Source organism: Rattus norvegicus, chromosome 16 (assembly GCF_021556685.1).
Source record: "Rattus norvegicus strain SHRSP/BbbUtx chromosome 16, alternate assembly SHRSP_T2T, whole genome shotgun sequence".
Classification (NCBI taxonomy): Eukaryota; Metazoa; Chordata; class Mammalia; order Rodentia; family Muridae; genus Rattus; species Rattus norvegicus.
In genome coordinates, this window is record NC_141549.1 from 126,668 (window position 1) to 148,363 (window position 21,696).

The 21,696-nt window shown below is 47.0% G+C and overlaps 1 protein-coding gene across 1 annotated transcript in view; it reads right to left on the reverse strand.

The window, feature by feature from the left end:
- Positions 1-6,267: 6,267 nt before the first annotated feature.
- Polr3a (RNA polymerase III subunit A) overlaps positions 6,268-21,696 on the reverse strand; it is a 39,023-nt gene continuing 23,594 nt past the window's right edge. Inside the window, exons 20-31 of the mRNA NM_001414889.1 lie at positions 20,285-20,455; positions 18,875-18,988; positions 15,806-15,892; positions 15,642-15,724; positions 14,416-14,586; positions 13,444-13,537; positions 13,161-13,253; positions 11,863-12,027; positions 11,174-11,338; positions 10,845-10,976; positions 9,067-9,199; positions 6,268-7,610 (exon numbers count right to left, since the gene is read on the reverse strand). Coding sequence (NP_001401818.1) covers positions 7,462-7,610; positions 9,067-9,199; positions 10,845-10,976; positions 11,174-11,338; positions 11,863-12,027; positions 13,161-13,253; positions 13,444-13,537; positions 14,416-14,586; positions 15,642-15,724; positions 15,806-15,892; positions 18,875-18,988; positions 20,285-20,455 — 1,557 coding nt within the window. The 3' untranslated portion in view covers positions 6,268-7,461. The remainder of the gene's footprint in view (positions 7,611-9,066; positions 9,200-10,844; positions 10,977-11,173; positions 11,339-11,862; positions 12,028-13,160; positions 13,254-13,443; positions 13,538-14,415; positions 14,587-15,641; positions 15,725-15,805; positions 15,893-18,874; positions 18,989-20,284; positions 20,456-21,696) is intronic.

A 21,696-nucleotide genomic window follows, 5' to 3' on the forward strand; every position in this document is an offset into this window, starting at 1 on the left:
AAAACATGAAACAATTAACCAGGTGTGTTGGTTCAATTGCAGTACTTGTAATACAAAACCTAACGCTAACCCTAATGGGATACATTAGGTATGAAATTCTACGTTTTGAAATATTCTTAAAAAGAAACACTTGTAATGCTTATCTAACACCTAACGCTAACCCTAACCAAAACCTAATGAGAACAACTAAGTATGCACTTCTGTGTGATGTTTACGAATCGTTCATTTTATAGTCATTTACTGTCAGGGAAAAGATACTGTCTTGGTTTATGAAAAGGATTTGTGGAAACTCTAAACTGTAGTGATTTCGCTTTTTCCACTACTTGACGTAACTTACACCAAGACAATAATTACAGATATCATTGAGAAAGTGACATTATATTTGTAAAGCTTTTGTTATTTAAATAAAACTTTTTCATGTTCATAGAAACCGACTCTTATAATGGAGAACACTTCACTGGGGCTGGCTTACGGTTTCAGAGATTTAGTTCATTATCATCATGGCAGGAAGCTTGGTGGCAGGCAGACATGGTGCTGCAGAAGGAGCCAAGAGTTCTGCATCATGATCCACATGCAGCCGGAAGAGATAGAAACAGAGGGCTTGAGCTTCTAAAACCTCAACAACCCTCCTCCCCATGACACGTTTCCTCCTATAGTGTCACTCCCTAAAGCCTATCAGGGGCCATTTCCATTCAGTGTGCCAACCCACCCAAGGCGATCCTCCTGCCTTCACTTCAGGTGCTGAGATGACAAGCATGTATCACCACACTTGGTTTATGTGTCACAGGGAATCTAACTCAAAACTTCGTGTGTGATCTACACCCCAGCCTGGCAGATTATAAGACTTTCTGTCCTGCAAGATTCATCTCTCCAGAGTAGGTAGTAGGTAGTTGATAAATATTTTCTTGGGGTTGGGGATTTAGCTCAGTGGTAGAGCACTTGCCTAGGAAGCGCAAGGTCCTGGGTTCGGTCCCCAGCTCCGAAAAAAAGAACCAAAAAAAAAAAAATTTTCTTGAGGCAAAAAGGTAAGTCTCTTGGGTTCTGGTGAACTTCAGCTTCCCCCACCATCCTGGTGGGATCTCTGAGTGTCTTTCAGGAGTAGCAGTTACAACGAACGTGGAGCTCAATCCTTCCCATAGTGCACAGCAGCAAAGGTGAATTTCCTGTCCAGCATTTCTTGGCCTGTACATGAAGTATAGCACGATTTGTGCAATGTCTGTCTCTCACCCCATACCCCAAAGTGCTAACCTGGCAGTTCTCAAAACCCAGTGTGAATCTCTCCTATCCACCATAGTCATTTTTCCTAATCTCTATCCTGACTTTTTAGCAGCAAGTAAGCAGAGCCTAGAGCAGAAGAGAAGAAGCCAAAGCAAACTGCTGTAAAAGCTTATGAACAACAGATTCTTCTGTCCGTGAATGAATCTGATCACACCACCAAAGGCAATAACAATTTCTGAGCAGTGACTACACCCCAGGCATGGCTCTAAGTGCCACACATCCATTGACTCCTTTGATTCTTGCACTACTTCGGTCCAGTGATGATCCCTAGTTTATACAACAGGGAAACAGAGAGGAGACAGCCCAGTGGTTATTGGACTTGATCATGAGTCCAAACCTAGGGGACTGGACACGGAGTCATGGAGAGAGGATGGTTGGGGAATCCAGGGTGAACTTGGGTGGAGGAATCACTCCTTTTTTGTAACATGTTAAGTAACTGGCTGGTGCTATTTAGTTGTATATTACAAAATAACTTGTGAGAAGGATTTTGAATGTTCTAAGACATGATAAAGGTTGGCAGTGATGGGCAGACGTGTTGCTGACCCTGGGACCTCACAAAACTGCAAAGCTTCTGTAAGGCAAAGGACACTGTGGTTAGGACAAAACAGCAACCAACAGATTGGGAAAAGATCTTTACCAATCCTACAACAGATAGAGGCCTTATATCCAAAATATACAAAGAACTCAAGAAGTTAGACCGCAGGGAGACAAATAACCCTATTAAAAATGGGGTCCAGAGCTAAACAAAGAATTCACAGCTGAGGAATGCCGAATGGCTGAGAAACACCTAAAGAAATGCTCAACATCTTTAGTCATAAGGGAAATGCAAATCAAAACAACCCTGAGATTTCACCTCACACCAGTGAGAATGGCTAAGATCAAAAACTCAGGTGACAGCAAATGCTGGCGAGGATGTGGAGAAAGAGGAACACTCCTCCATTGTTGGTGGGATTGCAGACTGGTACAGCCATTCTGGAAATCAGTCTGGAGGTTCCTCAGAAAATTGGACATTGAACTACCTGAGGATCCAGCTATACCTCTCTTGGGCATATACCCACAAGATGCCCCAACATATAACAAAGACACATGCTCCACTATGTTCATTGCAGCCTTATTTATAATAGCCAGAAGCTGGAAAGAACCCAGATGCCCTTCAACAGAGGAATGGATACAGAAAATGTGGTACATCTACACAATGGAATATTACTCAGCTATCAAAAACAATGACTTTATGAAATTCATAGGCAAATGGATGGAAGTGGAAAATATCATCCTGAGTGAGGTAACCCAATCACAGAAAAACACACATGGTATGCACTCATTGATAAGTGGCTATTAGCCCAAATGCTTGAATTACCCTAGATGCACAGAACACATGAAACTCAAGAAGGATGACCAAAATGCGAATGCTTCACTCCTTCTTTAAAAGGGGAACAAGAATACCCTTGGTAGGGAATAGGGAGGCAAAGTTTAGAACACCCATTCAGAGACGGCCCCACATGTGGCCCATACATATACAGTAACCCAATTAGATAAGATGGATGAAGCAAAGAAGTGCAGGCTGACAGGAACTGGATGTAGATCTCTCCTGAGAGACACAGCCAGAATACAGCAAATACAGAGGCGAATGCCAGCAGCAAACCACTGAACTGAGAGCAGGACCCCCGTTGAAGGAATCAGAGAAAGGACTGAAAGAGCCTGAAGGGGCTTGAGACCCCATATGTACAACAATGCCAACCAACCAGAGCTTCCAGGGACTAAGCCACTACCCAAAGACTATACATGGACTGACCCTGGGCTCCAACCTCATAGGTAGCAATGAATATCCTAGTAAGGGCACCAGTGGAAGGGGAAGCCCTGGGTCCTACCAAGACTGAACCCCCAGTGAATGTGATTGTTGGGGGGAGGTGGTAATGGGGGGAGGATGGGGAGGGGAACACCCATAGAGAAGGGGAGGGAGAGGGGTTAGGGGGATGTTGGCCCGGAAACCGGGAAAGGAAATAACAATCAAAATGTAAATAAGAAATACTCAAATTAATAAAGATGGGGGAAAAAAAGAAAAATAAATAAATAAATACATACATACATACATACATACATACATACATACATACATAAAAAGAGACCAAGCTGGATTTGTTCTCTACAGCAAAGTGAGGGAGCTGGTTCAAAGCTACAGTTTCTACTTTGTAATGTAATTAGGTTGGGTAGCAATGCCATTAAACACAGTAGATAAAAGCCTGGAATCTGAGCATCCTTCAGCTTCCTTACTTACCAGTTGTATGAACCAAGGGAGATCACTTTGCCCACTAAAGGGCAGGGAGGAGCAGGGAGAGGCTATGCTTTAGAGAATGAAATGTGTGTATCCCGACAGGGTTGACGTGGATAAGGCTGATGGGGAGAACGGATGCGTACAGAACATGTACGGCACCTGGAGCAGCTCAGGCACGGCTGGGGTTTGGGCGTGCCTACTCCTGGGAAAATACTGCCTTTGTCTTGTGCAGTGTGAATGCTTGGGTTGCTGGGGATAGAAACCACATGAGCCGGTTATTAGTTGAGTGATGGGACTGTCCAGGGCTCTGTGGGGCTGGAGCCCTCCCAGCAGTGTGCTGATGTCACCAAGGAGCCAAGGTATTTTGGCTTTTCTGTTCTCTGCCTTGATGCCTCCCATCCCACATAGGCAAAGCACTAGTGAGCTCAGAGGCTGCTGACTTCCAAGAGAGGCTCAGTACAGTGGAGAAAGTTGCCTTTGCCCTGCAGTCAACAAGCCAGTCCTCCAAGTCTTCCAGGCTCCAGCTTTCTTTGGCCTCTGTAGGGTCAGAGTTCTTCAGTAGAAATCCTAGCTGCTTTAAGCAGAAAGGTGGAAGGGTGAAAGATGTTAGGTGCCCACAGAGGCACTGGAGGAGGGGACCTCTCCATTAAGCTTCTAAGAATGTGCCCCAGACCACACTGTAGATCTGACTGGGTGAACTCACCACCACTGAAAGGTGGGCTAGCAGCCCTCTACCACGTCCAAGTCCTGGGTGTCAGGGGCTCACCCTGGCTGCTACCACTGCTGTTGTCAGCATCCGATCAGGGACGTTTCATTTAGGGGTACAGCCTCAGTGGGGCTAGTAGCTGACAGGAGACAGCAGGTCCTTTGTCCTGGCAGCATGGAGGTGGACACTTTGCATCTCGAGGTAGACTATGAGATGCCAGAATTGGTCCGGGGACATTTCCTTGCCCACAGATGCATTGTCTGTCTATTACAGGTGATCTGTCTTTGCCGATTGCTTTTTAACTGTCAGCCTAAAATCACCTAAGAAAAGTCTTACTGAGGGATGGCCTGTGGGTTTGGGCGTGTGTTGTGGGTGTCTTGTCTGTAAATTGAGGTGGGAAGACCCACCCTGAAGGAAGGCAGTAAGTACCATTTCCTGGGACAGACCCTGAGAGGTGGAGTGGAGAAATCTAGCTTAGAGTGAGCAGGGAGGCAGCATGGGTGCACTTGCTTCTCTCTGGTCCTGACTGTGGAGAGGGCGTGATGTTAAGATGCCTGTCCCTAACTTCCTCCATAACAATGGACTCTAAACCAAATCTCTGTGATGGATTTTGTCAGAGTATTTTTATCAGCGCACAGAAATGATCAAACCACCTTTGATCAAACCCTTAGGCAGAGATCTAGGGCTCCACAACGATAAGATTGGGCTGACCCGACCAAACTGAGGACTTTCCTGATTCAGTCCAGTCACCTCCTTTCCGGTGTCTCTATATGCTCATGGCATTTGCAGATCTTCCTGTGGTTGAAGTAGGGTCTGGTCTGGCTGTGTAAGTCAGGCTAGCTTAGTATTAAAAACAAAAAAAAAACCCAAACCTTCCCGTTTCAGCTTCCCAGTGCTGGGATCAGGTGTGCATCACACTTGGCTGCAAACATGGCTTCTGATGCTTCCTAAGGCCCAGGTACCCTGTCTTCCCAGCCATCCACAGTATTTCTTGCTGATCCTTGTCCCTGTCTAGAATGCTACTCCCTTTCCCCTTTGTCTACTACAGGAGTTTGAATGTTATTGGCTCCCAAGTATATGTGTGTGTGTGTGTGTGTGTGTGTGTGTGTGTGTGTGTGTGTGTGTGTGTGTGTGTGTATGCAAGTTTAGTCCCCAGTTGATAAACTATTTGGAACCTTAGGAAATACGTCCTTGTTGGAGGAAGTGTGTCACCGAGAGTGGCTTTGAGGTTTCAGAAGCCCATGCTGGGTCAGTGTTGCTCTCTGTCTCCCCCTTGCTATCAGGATGTAAAACTCTCAGCTACTGCTCCAGCACATACTTTCGGCCCTTCTGCCATACCCCCACCATGATGACCATGGACCAACCCTCTACTGTAAGCCACCCCCCAATTAAGTGCTTTATTTTATAGGATTTGCCTTGGTCATGGTGTCTCTTCACAACAAGAGAATGCTAAGACACCTACTATCTCTGGTGTATACTTAAGAACTCATTTCAATCATGTTTTTTCCCTACCCTTCCAGCTACTTAAAAAAAAAACAGTGTGTGTGTGTGTGTGTGTGTGTGTGTGTGAGAGAGAGACAGAGACAGAGACAGAGACAGAGACAGAGACAGAGGAGAATCCAGAAGACCAGACCAGAGGACAACCTGGGTGTTCGTCTGAGACAGGGTGCTCAGGTATGACAGGATAGCTGGTCCTTGAGTTTCCAGCCATTTACTGGTCTCTTCCTCCCATCTGGCTATAAGAACACTGGGATTACAAATGTTGGCTACCGTGCCAGACTTCATGTGGGTCCTGAGGATCTGAACGCTGGTCCTCACACTGGTACAGGCGAGAGCTCTAAACACTGAGTCATCTATCTCCCCAACCCCTTTTTAGGGGATTCATTTATTATTGACCCCTCCTTCCATCCTTCTAGAACATGAAATGCTGGTCTCGTTCACAGCTATTAACACAAAACTTGCCAGTTAGTGATTAAAGTGTTTTTGGGGGTCATTAAGCAAACCCTATTACTGGTATTTAAAATGTCCCTCATGTGTCGAAAGACATTTTGATATCTTACATCTTTAATGATACCACAAAGTGTTTAGTATACCACCGCCCTTTAAGACCACACATGTAGTCATCACTTCCCATGTCAGTAGTCAAACAACGATGCCCTGGTTGCTACTTCTTCTGAGGGTCAGTTCAGTAACAAGCTGTTGATGGAAACAAGAGACATGGCTGGTATCAGGATAGAAACTTGAATTTGGGAGTGAGGACTGATGGTGCCAGAATAGGAAATGTGCTGCTTAGTCTTGCCCCTTGTCATCAGGGACATCACACTTCCCTGGCCAGAGATTAAATCAAGATGATCCATTGGATGTTAGTGGGCTATTTAACCACACCTGAAACCCGCACTAGATCATACAACCCACCATAGATCAGAACAGGGTGAAGTTCAAGCATCTGCATAAATGATGAATACCTTGGTATACGTCTTGGTATATCCATGGGCCCACATTTGTTAAAAGACTGAGTAAATAAAATAACACTGCTGTTAAGAGAATTTAGGGGAACCACTGCTCTTCTTGCTAGTGATATTCCAGTCTTTACTTGGATGCCACAAGCGACCGAGTCCTCCCAAGTGTCTCACGTTACTAGGCAACTCAGCTTCCCTCTCATGTAATTTACAGTTACATGGACAGGGCCTGGACAGGGCCTGACCAGGGCCTAGCCATCCCACACTGGACCTCACATTCTTAGGTTCTTTCCCAGTATGCTTTGAAGATGGTGTTGTTTCTACAGCCTCTATCTCAAAGTAAAATAACAATAAACACTTAATACCTCAGAACAAATAAATAAAGAAAATGTATTTACATTAGTTCATCATTGGAAAATCTGGCATAACTGAACGATGGGAAACCAGGACTGTGTCCTAGTCTCTTGGGTCTAGACCTAGCTCACAGGGCAGGCATGGGCACCTTACAACCTTCTGTAGAAACGGAGAGAGGTGGCATGGGTCTTGAGCAGGTTGAGCAGCAGCGTCGACGCCCCTCAGTGAAGAGAATCCCAGCGTCCCAATCAAGGAGCTCCTGCTGAGGGCATGGGCTTCGTCTAACCATGTTAAGTTCACGTAGACATCTGTCCAAGTTAAACAAAGTCCTTCCATTCAGCAGTACATAGGACAAGGAGCCATGGTCAGGAATGGCAACCTCTTGCCACAAACTATGTGACAAGAGGGATGTGGAATTCATGTGTGTCAAATATCAGGGGCCTCCTGGGTGGTTTTGGGTCCCTGTTGGCTTTGTGTAGCAGTTTGAAGAGACCAGTTCCAATGTTCATTGGGATTCCCATGATGATGCACTCAGACACACCTGAAACCAACCAGAACCTTGGTTAGTGAAAGGATTCACAGAGTGGAGAAAACAGTACTGAGTTAGAATTGTAAACTTGAGATTTGAGGCCTAGCCCCTCCATGTAGCAAAGGACAAAAGCTCGGGACCCTGTCTCTGGAAGGACAGCGCCTACCACAGTCTGCAGGTCACTGGAAACCAATTCAGCTCAGCCATTTCTAAAACAAGAGTGGATAGATAGTCTTAGGGAAACAGCTCTGACACCAGGCAGCCTGCACATGATCAGTAGATGATGAGTTTGTCACTATTTTCCTTACTCTAGTGCCTAGAAGAAAGGAAGACAAACAGCTGGACGTGCAGGGCCCTGGGAACCAGTGACAGGATCAGAACACTGAGGAGGTTTCCATTGACTTCTAGAGGGGATGGGTGCAGAACCCCTTCTTGGCTTCACTTCAACTCATTCTTCTTTTCTGTTTCCGTTTTTTCAAGGCAGTTTCTCTGCTTACCCCTGGAAGCCCTGGAACTCACACTGTACACCAGCCTGGCCTCAAACTCTGCTTCTGCCTTCACAGTGCTTGGGATCACTGGTGTGCAGCACCACTGGACAGTTTTAGTCAGTTTTAAAAGCTCTAAGTACAGTCTCCATTATAGAAATCTGATTCTCTAGGAAGCAAGCAAGAGGCAGATGCAATACAGGTTGATGCCACAGACAATGACAGAACCAGAGAGGCAAGGAGCTGATCCAAGTCCAATAGACAGGGAGAGCTACTGTTGGTTTAGAGTACTACAGGCATAGAGGCAGGGGCAATTTCAAAGTGGGATGGGGGACAGAAGGTGGACTAAGACTGCATGCTGTCACAGAAAGTGGGTGCTGTCGAGCTCAAGCAAAGACTTGCCTCCTAGATCAGGTGGGTGCCAGGCCCTAGTACCTCACATCTAGCTCTACTCTGGCTTGTGCCTGAGCCTCTCCCATGCTAAGCCTCCTCACTTTTTTTTCACTTCCTTCTGGTGTTTTTAAGACAAGCTCTCACTGTGTAGCCTTGACCGGGCTGAACTCACTGTGTAGAGCAGCCTGGCATGGAACTCACAGGTTTCTGCTTGCCTCTGCCTCTTTTGACCTGGGATTAGGGATGTGCACCACCTGGCCTGACTTTCTAGTCATTCCCACTCCCACCCTCTTCTCTCTTTCTTCACCTTGTGTCTTTCCTCATTCTCTGTGGCGCTTGACTTTTGAAATGATGTTCAATGTCTCACCAGGAGGCATGACCACAGGCCACTCTCCTCTCCTCCTTGTGGTACTTACACTGTCCATCGCCTGTCAACCCTGGGCAATGTAGGCTTAGTCAAGCGGGCCAACTCAGGATCCATATATTCTTTTGGAACTCAAAAACTGTCTGCACTGAAAGTAGTTCACACTAAGTAGGAGAGCAAGGTGCCCAGCTGGGTTCTAGAGACAACAGATCCACTCCAAACCTACCACACACGGAGTCCTTCTGCCCAAAGTAGGCAGCATCAAAGAGATGGTCAGCTGTCTTCTCAAAGGAGGCCAGCATCAACACACTCTCCTTCATCTTGGCCAGGCCAAACCTGGTTATACCCAGTACTTCACCCTGTGTCAGCAGAGATTGTCAGAAGTCACTCTCAGAATTTTCATAGCAAAGCAACAGGTAATATCCCAACAACAGAAACACCAAAAGCAGCCAAGCAGCTATTCAAGGAATCGAGTCAACCTCTGAGTTTTTTTTTAAAAAGGGGATGGGGGTGGAGGTAGCGTCTTCCTTCTGTGAAGCTAATACTGCAATGCAGGTATTTCCGGTAAATGTAGGACACACGCCAAGCACACACAAGACTGGTGCTGTCAACATCTTAGGGTGGAAGGGAGGGCTTCAGGAACCCTTCTGTGAGGATTTACATTTTTCATGGGCACAGTCAGTGACAGACATTCTCCAGTGGTATAGACACTGGTAAGGTGCCCGTGCTCTTGTAAAGGACTCCTCCCTCACCCTGACCCTCTAAGCAGCCATAGTGAGATTCACTGGGCCTTTACAAAGGGGGACATGAAAACGAGGATGATCTGGGAGGAAGAATGGGACGAGCAGAAGGGAGTCAATAAGACAAGGCAAACGGAGGTGACTCCAAAAAAACCACACCAAATGGTCAAAGTGCAAGCCCAGGCAATGCACCATTAACATGTGCCAATAAAAACATCTAAAAACCATGACATGGAAGTGCACAGCTTCAATTCCAGCACTCAGAAGGCAGAGGCAGGTGGTCTCTGAGTTCCAGGCCAGGACTTGTCTATAAAACCAGTCCATGACAGCCAGAGCTATACAGACAAACTGTCTTGAAAAGCCAAAAAGAACAAAAAGGCTTTAAAAGTCAAAGGTCAATGTCTGAGGATCAGTACCCACACTTGAACTCTGACCTTCATGCATGAAGGAATGCACTTGTGATTACACACACCCATGTATACACCACACACAAATGGAACGAAACCTGTCTGGCAGCCACAGTAAAATAGCACATGCGCTCAAATACCAGAAGGCGCACCTGAGATACCTGCTTTAGGGACGCTATTGTCACAGAAGCCAGGGACAGGGATATTTATCATCACTGTGCTCCCCACCTCTGACTTATACGTCTGGGTCCTAAAAGCCCTTTATTGTAGTAGTGGGTTATCATGAAAACTGATGGACTGCAGCTTCCCCACACTCACTTGAGAACAGGGCAGATCTCTGTCTGTCTGTCTGTCTCTGTGTGTGTGTGTGTGTGTGTGTCTGTGTGTGTCTGTGTGTGTGTGTGTCTGTGTCTGTGTGTGTGTGTGTGTGTGTTGATGGAGTTCAAGCACAAGGCCCATGCTTGGTAGGCAGACAATCTGTGACTGAGCAACATCCCCAGCCCTATTCTCTGGAAACAGCTAAACAATCAGCACAAGTGAACAACACCCCAAGTGGCCGTGGCATCCTAGTTTTGGTAATGGCCAGTTTTGCTATAGAACTGGACTGAGGAAATGGAAAAAGCCATGTTCACTCACTTCTCTCCCAAAAATTGGCTGTGTTGAAATGCTGACCCTGGGAATTAACCAGAACACCCGGCCCCATTTCCACACTTAATGCTTTTTGGTGGTGACACCTTACTCCCTGTCCAGGTTAGTCCTCGCACCAGTGTGCTTCACACGCCATAGAAGCTCTCTGGCTGTTTGCCAGGTAGTGAATTCACGACTGCTGACAAGCTGGAGCCTCCCTTGTCTCACACCTTGTAGGTCATCAGATCAGAGAGCAGCATCACGTGCCTCCTGTCAATGCTCATGCCATGGTTGACCATCGTGTACTGGATCTCATTGATGATGGTTGTCCTCGCAGCCTCAATACCCAGGGTTTTTTCCACCTAGGAAAAGCATGGAGTGAGCAGAGGCAGCCCCTGCAGGATCCACCCCACTCCTACTCCAGGTGTCAGACAAGTGCAAAGCAAACCCTGCTCTATTTCCACAGCACATGCTGTGCAGTTGGTGGGGTTAGAGAAAGTAAATGTCAGGATCAGGAACTGTGCTGGGTATTGGCCAAGGGTCCAAAGGGGGATGGTACCTCATAGGTGTTATTAGAAGTGGTTCGCGTGCCTTTCACACCATGGGTGGCCATGACTGCCCGCAGGTTGTCACCTTCTACTAGAAGCTTGAACTTCTCCTTCCCACTCTGCTCGTCAATGTGGATGACTGCTCTTGACACCTCTGGGATGCCCTGTACCACCACCTACATTCAACATAAAATGTTCAAGATGAAATAACCCCTTGGTCCTACCCAGGAGCCTCAGACACAGGGCAGAGGAATGGGTGATAACCTGACTCGTCATTCTCGGCCATCCCCACCCCAGTGTGTGTGATCCAGGGGCTATGCACTGTTTGGGGTTAGGGGAAGACGGTCCAGGGGACAGCAGTGCCCAACCTACAATCAGCTTGGAGAGAGAGGAGAAAGAAGACCAAAGGACAGAGCTTCAGCCGCAGAATAAAATATAAAAGCAGGCTGAAGTCTCAGTCTATAAGTCTCCCCCCACAGCCTGAAACCCCAGGTTTGATTCTAAGGTCCCAAAGGTAGAGAGATCCAAGTACCACAAGCACCACACACTCCCACACCTCCAGAAACACTTATTAAGAAGAGCAAGACTGAACCCGTGGGTATATGGCCATGAAGGGCTGGGGTGCCATCCTTGGTCTTATAGTGACCTAGTCCTCAGCTCCACCCTGGCTGTTTCTCCAACAGAGGATGCTTTACCTCACCTTGGGTAGATCCTCTTTTAGAAACTGCAGCACATAATACATGGAGCTCTTGCTGTTTTCCCTGGGGGTGACACACACCACGGCCTCCCCATGAACCGCCACATCGCCAGGCTTCACTCGGAGCTTGGATGTGCAGATGGAGTAGCGCACTGTCTCAGCATTAACCTGCAGGGTGCCAGGGCCGTTACCAACAGACATATGCAGACTTCCACAGCAATGGCTTTCTTCCTTAATTACGGGATGACTCTTTAAGAAGTCTGGGGAGTCAATTTTGCCACAAAATTTTATTCATGTGTATGTGTTATGTATGCCTGTGTGAAAGTATGTCACCTATTTGTAGGTACACATGAAGACAAAAGGAGGGGTTCAGACCCTTAGAGATGGAGTTACAGAAGGTTTTGAGATAATCTATGTGGGTGCTGGAGCAGAATTCTTGCCTCCTGGAAGAGCAGTGAGTACTCTTAACTGTTCAGTCATCTCTTCAAGCCCACAAATGTTGCTATATTGTGTATTGATGTTCAATACCTGTGCTTTATTCATAAACAGAAGATTTTTTCCACTTAAAAAAAGGAATATTTTTCTCATTGAACATTCATGCTCAACTCAGGAAAACAAACATAAGCAATGGAGAAACCTCTAGGGTGTCTGGAGAACAGAGGCCAGAAAGGCTGAAAAGTTTGTGGGTTTCATGCTATATACCCAGATGCAAATGCATCCTTCAGTTCTTATTTTTTTCCAATCCCTAGATAAACACATGGGTCTTGTTTATACACAGGAGGCAATTACTCTACTACCAAGCTCCATCAAGGCCTATAAAGCGAGTGTTATCAGAGTCACAAGTTATACAACAAGACAGGACTGACGGTCATATGGGAAACATGAGAAAACTTGAGAAAAGCTTCAAGATTTTTCAAGGCTAAAATAGGCTTAATTAGCAGCTGACCTCTGCTTACCCCCACCAAGGTTGCTATCAGTTAACCGTTATCTATCCCCACACATACCAGTAAGAGAGGCCAGGTTAACCCACAACTGAAAACAGTGCAAACCAGCCAAGTGCTATGCTAAGGATCCATAGGTTACTACGACAGAACTGGCCCAGGCTCCTTCCACACCACATGAAGATGCACAGAAATAAGTTATCCTAACACATGTGAAGGTAAAGCAGTAAACATAAATTACACCCACCAAGTCATTTACTGTGGTGGCCATGTGTCATCTGCATCAACAACCACCAGCCAAAATCTTTATGCTGTTTCTCTGGCTGCTGAACTTCACATCCACACATTCTTATGACTCACCTCCAGTCTCAGAAGTCGGATCCGTTCCAGGGACAGCTTGACAAGAATAAAGCAGTCATCAGGAAGAAACACTTCTTCAATGTACTCTGAGATCTGCCATGGCAAAGAGCAGGTGGTTACCTCCATCCTCAGGGCCCCTTCCCCGTCTCAACCCTACACAGGCACACACGCCACATGGACTTAGCCACAGGCCCCCACAGCAGCCGCTCTGCCACATCCTCAGCACTGTGGAGAGGAGAGGATGTCTGACAACATTCTCTTGTCATCAAAAGGGATTCCTTACCTCCCCCAGGAGGGTTTTCTCAATCCTGCCCTTCACCAGGCGTGCATAATCTGCATCGTCATCCATGTCTAGCTGTGCTGTGATAATTGGAGTGCTGCAAGGAGGAGCAAGGATCAGCACACAGGAAGGGACCTGGACTGCACAGAGCCATCCTGCATTGAGTCAGAGTGCTACTTAGCCATGAGGACTTTACCAGAGCTCGATTCAGGGAGGCCTACAATAAAGAACTCTCCTAGTTTCAGGAGACCCTGGGGCCCAGTGTCTGTGACACGAAATTCCCTTGTGGGAAAACCTACCTCTTAGCTCTTGACCTCAGGGAACCATTTCCTCTCCCTCTGTCCCTCTGCAATAATAATGCCCCTGCTCCTCTGACCACCATTGTCACCTTCTGTTCTCACAGGGACAGTGTCCAATCAACACGGGACCTTGGGTCAGACCTGACCAGCCTGCAGGAGGCAAGCAGACCTCCAACCTCCCTGGCTGTGCACAGGGGCTGGTCTACCACCAGGATCTGCTATCTTTAGCTCTTCCTAAGTTGTTATTTCTACTACAAAACTTAGAGAATAGACAGAGTGATTTTTTAGCCCTAAAAACACGATGTCTCTCTAGTTCTTCTAATCCAAGGTCTCTTGAAAACTTGTCCGAATCACTAGGGGCTCACAGAGAATGTCTCTAAATCAGGCAGGAGAATAATCAGTCAGCACTTCAAGCACGGAGCAATGCCACCAAAGGAATGAAATGTCTACTGACCTATTCCTCAATACTGCTAGCTTGAGTAATATTCTATATTTCATGTAGGGAATGGCCATAAAATTAAACAAGTTTTGATTTGAGCCACTTTCTAAAAATCCAAACAACGATCAATACAGTAGACCTGCCCTCTGGACACTAGGACTTCCCAGTTAATAAATCACAGGCGTTCGTGAGCACAAGGACCACTGGTCCCCAAGAAACAGGCCAGGGCACAGCTACCTGATGGCCTTGGAAGCATTGATGATCTCCTTGATCCGAGGCACACCCAGGGTGATGTTCATGGACGCTACCCCTGCAAAGTGGAAAGTCTTCAGGGTCATCTGGGTGCCCGGCTCACCAATGCTCTGTGCACAGAGTGCACCCACTGCAGAGCCTGGCTCCATCTGTGCCCTAGGAGAAAAGGTGCAGAAGCAGATATGACACAACAAGGAAAAGGCCATCAAACGTGCGGGACAGGGCTTCAGGTCACTGCCTCTTAAAGGAAAATATGTAAATTCTGTCAGGTTTAGGGTGGAAAGAGCAATGGGCCAGGCAGTGTTTGTGGCAGAGGAAGGGGCTGGCACAGGTGAGGAACAAGTGTCATCAATGGAGTGAGATGGTCAGAGGGGCAGACAATATGATTAAATTCTATGTGATTAGCTTATGAAATACACATGGTTGGTGTCCACTGTGTGGGGTAAGTAGAAGTGATTTGCTCTTATGTGTAATGAAGTTGGTCAGAGAGCTTGAATCTATCATACACACTGTGAGCTTCCTTATGGGTACAGGACATTTGGGACATTTCTTTGCAAGTCCTTTCCTGTTTAGGAGCATCCAGGTTAGGGTCCGACTGGAGAGAATAGATGTGAGGCACAGATCTGTCCAAAGCCTGGAGTAATGTCGGTCAGTGCGCTTGCTCATTGATACCATCAGCCTGACCTGACGCAGATTCATGGGGAAAGACAGACCCTCAATAGGGAATAATCTATGTTACACTGACTGTGGGCATGCCCGAGGAGGACTGTACAGATCATTAATTGAGGTGGGAGAGGTCAGAATCACTTCATCGTGGGGGACCTGAACTGTGCAACATGAAGGAAGCCAGAGCACAGGCAGAGGCGATCAGGCAGCATGGCTGCCCCCCTTCCCTCTGCTCCCGACTGTGGGTGTGATGTGACCACCTGACTGAGAGTCAAGCAGGCAGCATGGCTGCCCCTCTTCCCTCTGCTCGAGTGTCACTGTGATGAAACTAGGTGAGTTCTTGCCTTGACTTCCCCACATGAATAATTACCTGGAACTGTGAGCTAAAAATCACCTTTCTCCCCTATGTTGTTTTTGGACAAAGTATTTGACCCCATCAACGGAGATGAAACCAGACCAGCCAGGATCCTGAACCCAGAGAGAACACCCAGGACATGGGAGTCCTGGGTGGACGCCTGGCAGTGTAGGACAGTGAGCGTGCCTACCTCATGTACTTATCCCTACAGGTCTCCAGAAACTTCTCTATTTGGGTACGGGTAATACGGTCCAACTGGTACAGCACACGAGGCTGGAAGGACAAAGGTGAGAGCACGGTCAGCACGCGCTCTGTCTGTGAACCTCTGCGCCCAGCAGTCTGAGAAGGCAGTACCTCTGTTGTGCCGTTGTCATTGATGCCGTATTTATCTCTGGTTTTCTTAATCTTCTCAGACACCCCTTTAATGAATGTTTTTATTTCCTGAAAAGATTATGGAACACATACCAATTTGTAGGATTTTCAATGATTGTCAATGATTTAGACAGCAAAACCACTCCATAAGTCAGCAATGGATGCAGTACTCTACATCTTAGCAACTGGTGACTACACAGCATCCAGGATGCAGCACAGATGCTGGTTCTCTGTGTTTGTAAGGAGCCCACTGGGCTTTCCTACCTGGGGAAACTTGCCCTCTGCTTAAGATGTTCGTTAGGCCTCACTACCCAACCTTTTCCAATCAGTTATCCTGGACCCTTATCTCAGCCACATGGCAATAGGAAGGAGCTTGGCATAGCTCTCGGGGACTCTACAAGGTGTAAGATTCCACGCTCAGAACCCTCATGACTCCACAGTGAAGACCTCTTTGGAAGCATTGGCAGTCACCCTAAACATCACTGCGTCTCTCCTGTGGTGAGCTGCAGGCCTCATAACTGCCTGGGATACTCAACTCAGTCATTCTTTTGAGAAGGTGAGAGACAAGGAGGGTGACTCTGCAGTTCAGACTTCCGTCTACATAGAAACGATTTCATTTTAGAAAGAGCTTTTTTACATTGTAAGACTTAAAGTCTCAGGATGGGCTGGAGAGAACGCTCAGCAGTTGAAACACTGGTTACTGTTCCAGGACATCCAGGTTCGGTTTCTAGCACTCACAAGGAAGTCTCAGTGGACTTGACACCCTGTCTCCTGGCCTCCAAGGACACCAGGGATGCAAGTGGTGCAGACACACACATGCAGGCAAAATACACTATACATAAAATAATTTTTAAAATTATGCCTCACAGACTGATGTGGCAGAAAATCTCATTGTTTGTGAGATGGGTTGGGGTGGGGGGTAAAGTGCCTGTCCCAAAGCCTGATAGCCTGAGTTCTGTCCCCAAGACCATATGGGAGGAGGAGTTGTCCTCTGATTCCCATATGCTTGCCATGGCAGAGTATGCACACCACCCAGAATATAAATGAAAAGGCAGTAATGTTGAAAAGAAAAGAAAAATTCTCCAGACTAATCAGTCGCCTGCAGCTGGTTTGGGATACTGAGTGACTGCAAAAGACAACCTGCAAAGGAAAGGTGGGAAGCCACTGCACTGGGCAGGCTTCTCTCTGTGCCACTCAGGGCAAAAAATAAAAACCCTGCTCATTAGTGGCTTTCACACCTTACTACGTGTGGTCTGGCTCAGGGCTGAGATCTAATGGCCCAGGAGCTGTGACAACTCTTTCAGCGAGGGGAACAAACAGCAGAAGGCAAAGAGGACAAACACACACACACACACACACACACACACACAGACACACACACAGACACACACACACACACACACACACAGAGACACACACACACAGACACACACACAGACACACACACACACACACACACACAGACACACACACACACAGAGACACACACACACACACACACACAGACACACACACACACACAGAGACACACACACAACCAGACACACACACCATACAACAGGCTACAGGCACTAGAGTAACATCTGTCAGTGGCTCCCCATGCGACACGCTCCCAGGGGCTTGTGGAAAGGAATGAAGTCTAGGGGGCACACACACTGGATGTGAAGTTTCTAGAAATGGTAGAGTCACATGGAAGAACCCAACCTTATACAAGCACCAAGCTCTGGCGGGCGAGTCTACGCATGCTAAGGGGAAGACACACACATAGCACTCAGCAGGCAAATCAACATATAGGCAACTCGCTAGTCTCACGCTCATCCGGGTACACCTAAAGCATTCATACTGGCCTCTGCTCAGGGTGGGGGAACAAGGGCCAGCTACTCAGACCTGCCTCAACTGTAGAACGGGCTGAGCTCAGCACTGAATTTTAGTTCTGTTAGTGCATCTGAGTTCCTCAGATTGTGAGAGACTGGGTAGAGGGGACATGCTTCATCATTGTCATATCATCAAGTCTTTAACATGAGTGACACAGTGGACAAAATGAGCCAGTGCTCACTGAAGAAACTGCTGGCCACAAGGCCACCTATGGAAACTGGCCAAAGGCGTAAGAATCAGCCAGAAGAGGAACCTGTGTTTGCTACAATGGGACAGAAATGTGTAGCTGTACGCTGGCAACAGGTCGTCTGCTGGCTCGTAGGCCAGGCTAACACAGCACATGGCTGTTACTTCTCAGGGAAGGTCCTTGAGGGCAAAGAGAAGATAGCTAATATAGTCAGGTGGAAAACAAAACTGCCATTCTAACCTCTAAATAGCAAAAGAGGAAGATGACGTCTGGGGTAAAATCCAACAGAAGTGGTACTTTGAAGAGACCTTTCACCTTTCCTCCACACAGGATTACAGGGAGTGGGGTCTCCCCAGGATTTCCCTCTGGTCCTGCTGCAGACACAAAACTAGCCTGTGGACTCAATCCCAAAGGCAAGCACTGGTTGGGGTCTCGACCTCTCTGCTTTTGATCCTAGCCATGATTATAGATGAGGAGACACTGCTGGAGCAGGTCCTCACTGGCCAAAAACAAAAAGCAAGCCAAGGCACACTATGGTGATGGCCCCAGGAGGAAGTAGAAGATCACTCAATTGGTTTCTGATCTGTGAGAGAAAGAAGCTGTAACTGAGGCAGATGGCAGTCAGTGAAGACAGGCGTTCAGAATGGCTGCAGAAAAAAAGAAGAAATGGACACGGGGCTGGCAAAAGGATTACATAGACAAGATCTCTAGGTTCCTTCTAACACGAGTCACTTGTGTGAAACACAAGACATTATTCTTCATTCTGGATAGAGAGAAACTGCCTGGGACACAAATTTTCCCACAATAAAACCCTGTTTTATAAAACAAGTGGGAGGAGGGCTGGGGATTTAGCTCAGTGGTAGAGCGCTTACCTAGGAAGCGCAAGGCCCTGGGTTCGGTCCCCAGCTCCGAAAAAAAGAACCAAAAAAAAAAAAAAAACAAGTGGGAGGTACTAGTCAGAGGCTTCAGGCCCACCAGGTGGAACCTACCTGCAGGAAGCTGTCTTGGCAGCACAGGAACTCGTTCTTCTTCATGATGGCCTCAGTGGTCAAGGTGAGCTCATTCTTACTGAGAGCACGTTCACTCTGACATGGATACACTGCCTGAGTATCAGAAGAACATGGTGTTATATGTGCCTGGGGAGGGGTAAGGGAGAGGACTAGGCAGAGAAATTTCCCAGATATAAAATTCTGCAGAGTGAGCTCTTAGCAACCTGTGGTTTTCTTTGCTAACTCTGGACTCAACATCTCATATGCAAATGAACACCAGATAAGCTCTGCCTTCTATTTTGTCTGACTGAGGCAGTGTCCTGTGTAGCTTAGGCTGACCGCAAGCTTACTACACAGTGGAAGTTGGCCTTTAATTCCTGATCTTCTTCCCTCCCAAGTGAAAGGATTATAGGGATGCGCTATCCCATCAGGAACCCCCACATTATTTAACGAGTTCCATGTTACATTGGCAAGTATGGATCTACTGCTTCCCAACTCAAATACAGCCCAGATTTCTACTTAGGGGTTTTGTTGTTGTTCTTTGTTTTTTGTGAGACAGGATTTCTCTGTGTAGCCAGGGCTGTACTGGAACTTGCTCTGTAGACCAGGCTGGCCTCAAACTCAGAGATTTGCCTGCTTCTGCCTACAAAATGTTGGGATTAGTACTGCCTGGAATATTTTATATTTGTAAAAATGTACATTGCTGTCACCAGGCCTAGTGGCCCACAAGTTCTAGCTTGCCTAAGCTACAGAATATATTTAGCTGCAGTTGGCAGCCAAGTAAGACTTAGCCTGAAAATCAACAAAAGTAACAAAGGATCAAAGATGTGGCTCATGCTAGAGCCCTTTCCCAGCGTAATCCAGGCTCTGGCCTCCACTTCAGGACTACAGATGACAACCAGCCAATTAAACATTTCAAGAGGGAAAATATTTTAACACATCTTAAGCACATGGGGTTTCCTCAAAGTTTTACTACATTTTGACCCATTCTGAACTGGTAGTTTGCAACTGCTAGAACAACTGGAAAAAAACACCGCAATGGAACAACCTCCTCTCACTAAAATTGCTGTGTCAAAAGCACTAAACTGAAACCAAGATGAATACTGTCCAACTTATATTCCTGGCTCTAGTATATGAAAAGAGCCTACTGCCTAATACCACTCTTTATAAAATTCATCTCTAGTTCACTCCACTAGATGAGAGGAACCAGGCCTCTTCCATTTGTACCTGATTTGGACTAACAGGTGCCCAAATGAAAACAGAGTCACTCAGAGAAGGGTAGGAACCTAATACGCAGGTAGAGGTGACTTAGAGGGACGCTTTAAGTGTGGTAGCACAAACAGTGCCAGCACAGGACACAGCCCCCCTACCCCAGAAGTCTGTAGCCCCCAACAGAGTGCTGTATCTCACCTTGATGTTGTCCAGAACTCTTTTAAACTCCAGTGGTTCATCTTTGCCCTCCATGGCGGCAGGATCTAAGCCATCCCCTCCATAGATGAACTGGATGATGTCACCGGTGGAACTCCGAACGGTCAGATCATACTGGGAACAGAGGTCTTCCAGGGATTTGACCAGTCTTCTCTACAGGAAGAGAAGAAAGCTTAGCTGCCCACTGAAAACTGCTCCACACCACACAATCAGACTTGCCTTTCAAAGTTTTAAGGTCACAGGTCATTTATTTGTTTGTTTTTCCTGGTGCTAGAGATCAAGCCAGGGCCATATGAGCACCAGTAAGCACTTGATCATCAAGCCTTATCCCAGCCCTGGGTTACAAGCACTGGAGTTACCTCAACAGCACTTATCAGAGATTCCCTCAAAGGGCCTCCCACGCCCGAGAGCAGTGAGCCACAGGTGCAGTGAGAGGCAGCTCTTGCTCTAACCTCGTCTTCACTGTGTTAAGTCTCCGTGTGACAGAAATCTCGACAGTCCCAACAACTCCCACACTGCTTTCCTGAACTGCTTTGCCTTCCCACTCAGCTCCCTGTGGTACAAACTATAGTTTCTACACATACTCAAGCCAGGACACCTGTAGACCCAGGACAGAGAATCGATGCAAACTCTGTTTTTAGGATAGAGGAGGAGAAAGCAGGGCAAGAATCTAAACCAAGAGCAGCAACCATTTCTCAACTCTGCTTGGGAGAGCCTTCCACCAGCGTCCAGCATTGTACCTTAGAAAAACAAATTTCCCATTGCCAGAACCACTGCCTCTGAGTTAACACACTGCTCCAGAAATTAACATTACATACGTTCATACCCTCAGTTATGGCTTGTCTTGCAGGAATAGGAAAAGCATTTACAGTCCATTGGGTTTCTGAGAAAAGTGGCACACTTCAGGAGCAAAGGGTGACTCCTAGCACCGACAGCACCAGGTGATACCAAACACGGCACAGACAGGGCTCTGACTTGAACATGTATCTTCTGCCTCTATTTTACCCTCATAACCTTTGTTTGGCTCACTGGTTCATCAATCCTGGTCTATAGGGACCGCATTTCCAGGAGAGACAGGAAGCAAGCCAGAATCAAGTTTGTGGCCCAATAATGGGGCCTGTTAATTTTCAGTGGTGCCGGTAAAAAACATGGAGAGTTTTTGTGGGGCTAGCACTATGCTCAGCAGTTAAAGCCCTGGCCTAGCATCTGGGAGGCCCTGTGCTCCAAGCAACAGAAGCACACAAAGACTGTCTTGTAACACACAGAGCTGATATGTGGAGAGTGGAAATGACCTCCACCAGGATCTGGAAATAAATCCTGCTGCTCCCTTACAGGAGATACATAGGGTCAAGGTTGACAGCCATTCGTTAAGTGCAGCAAAAATCCTCTAGCTC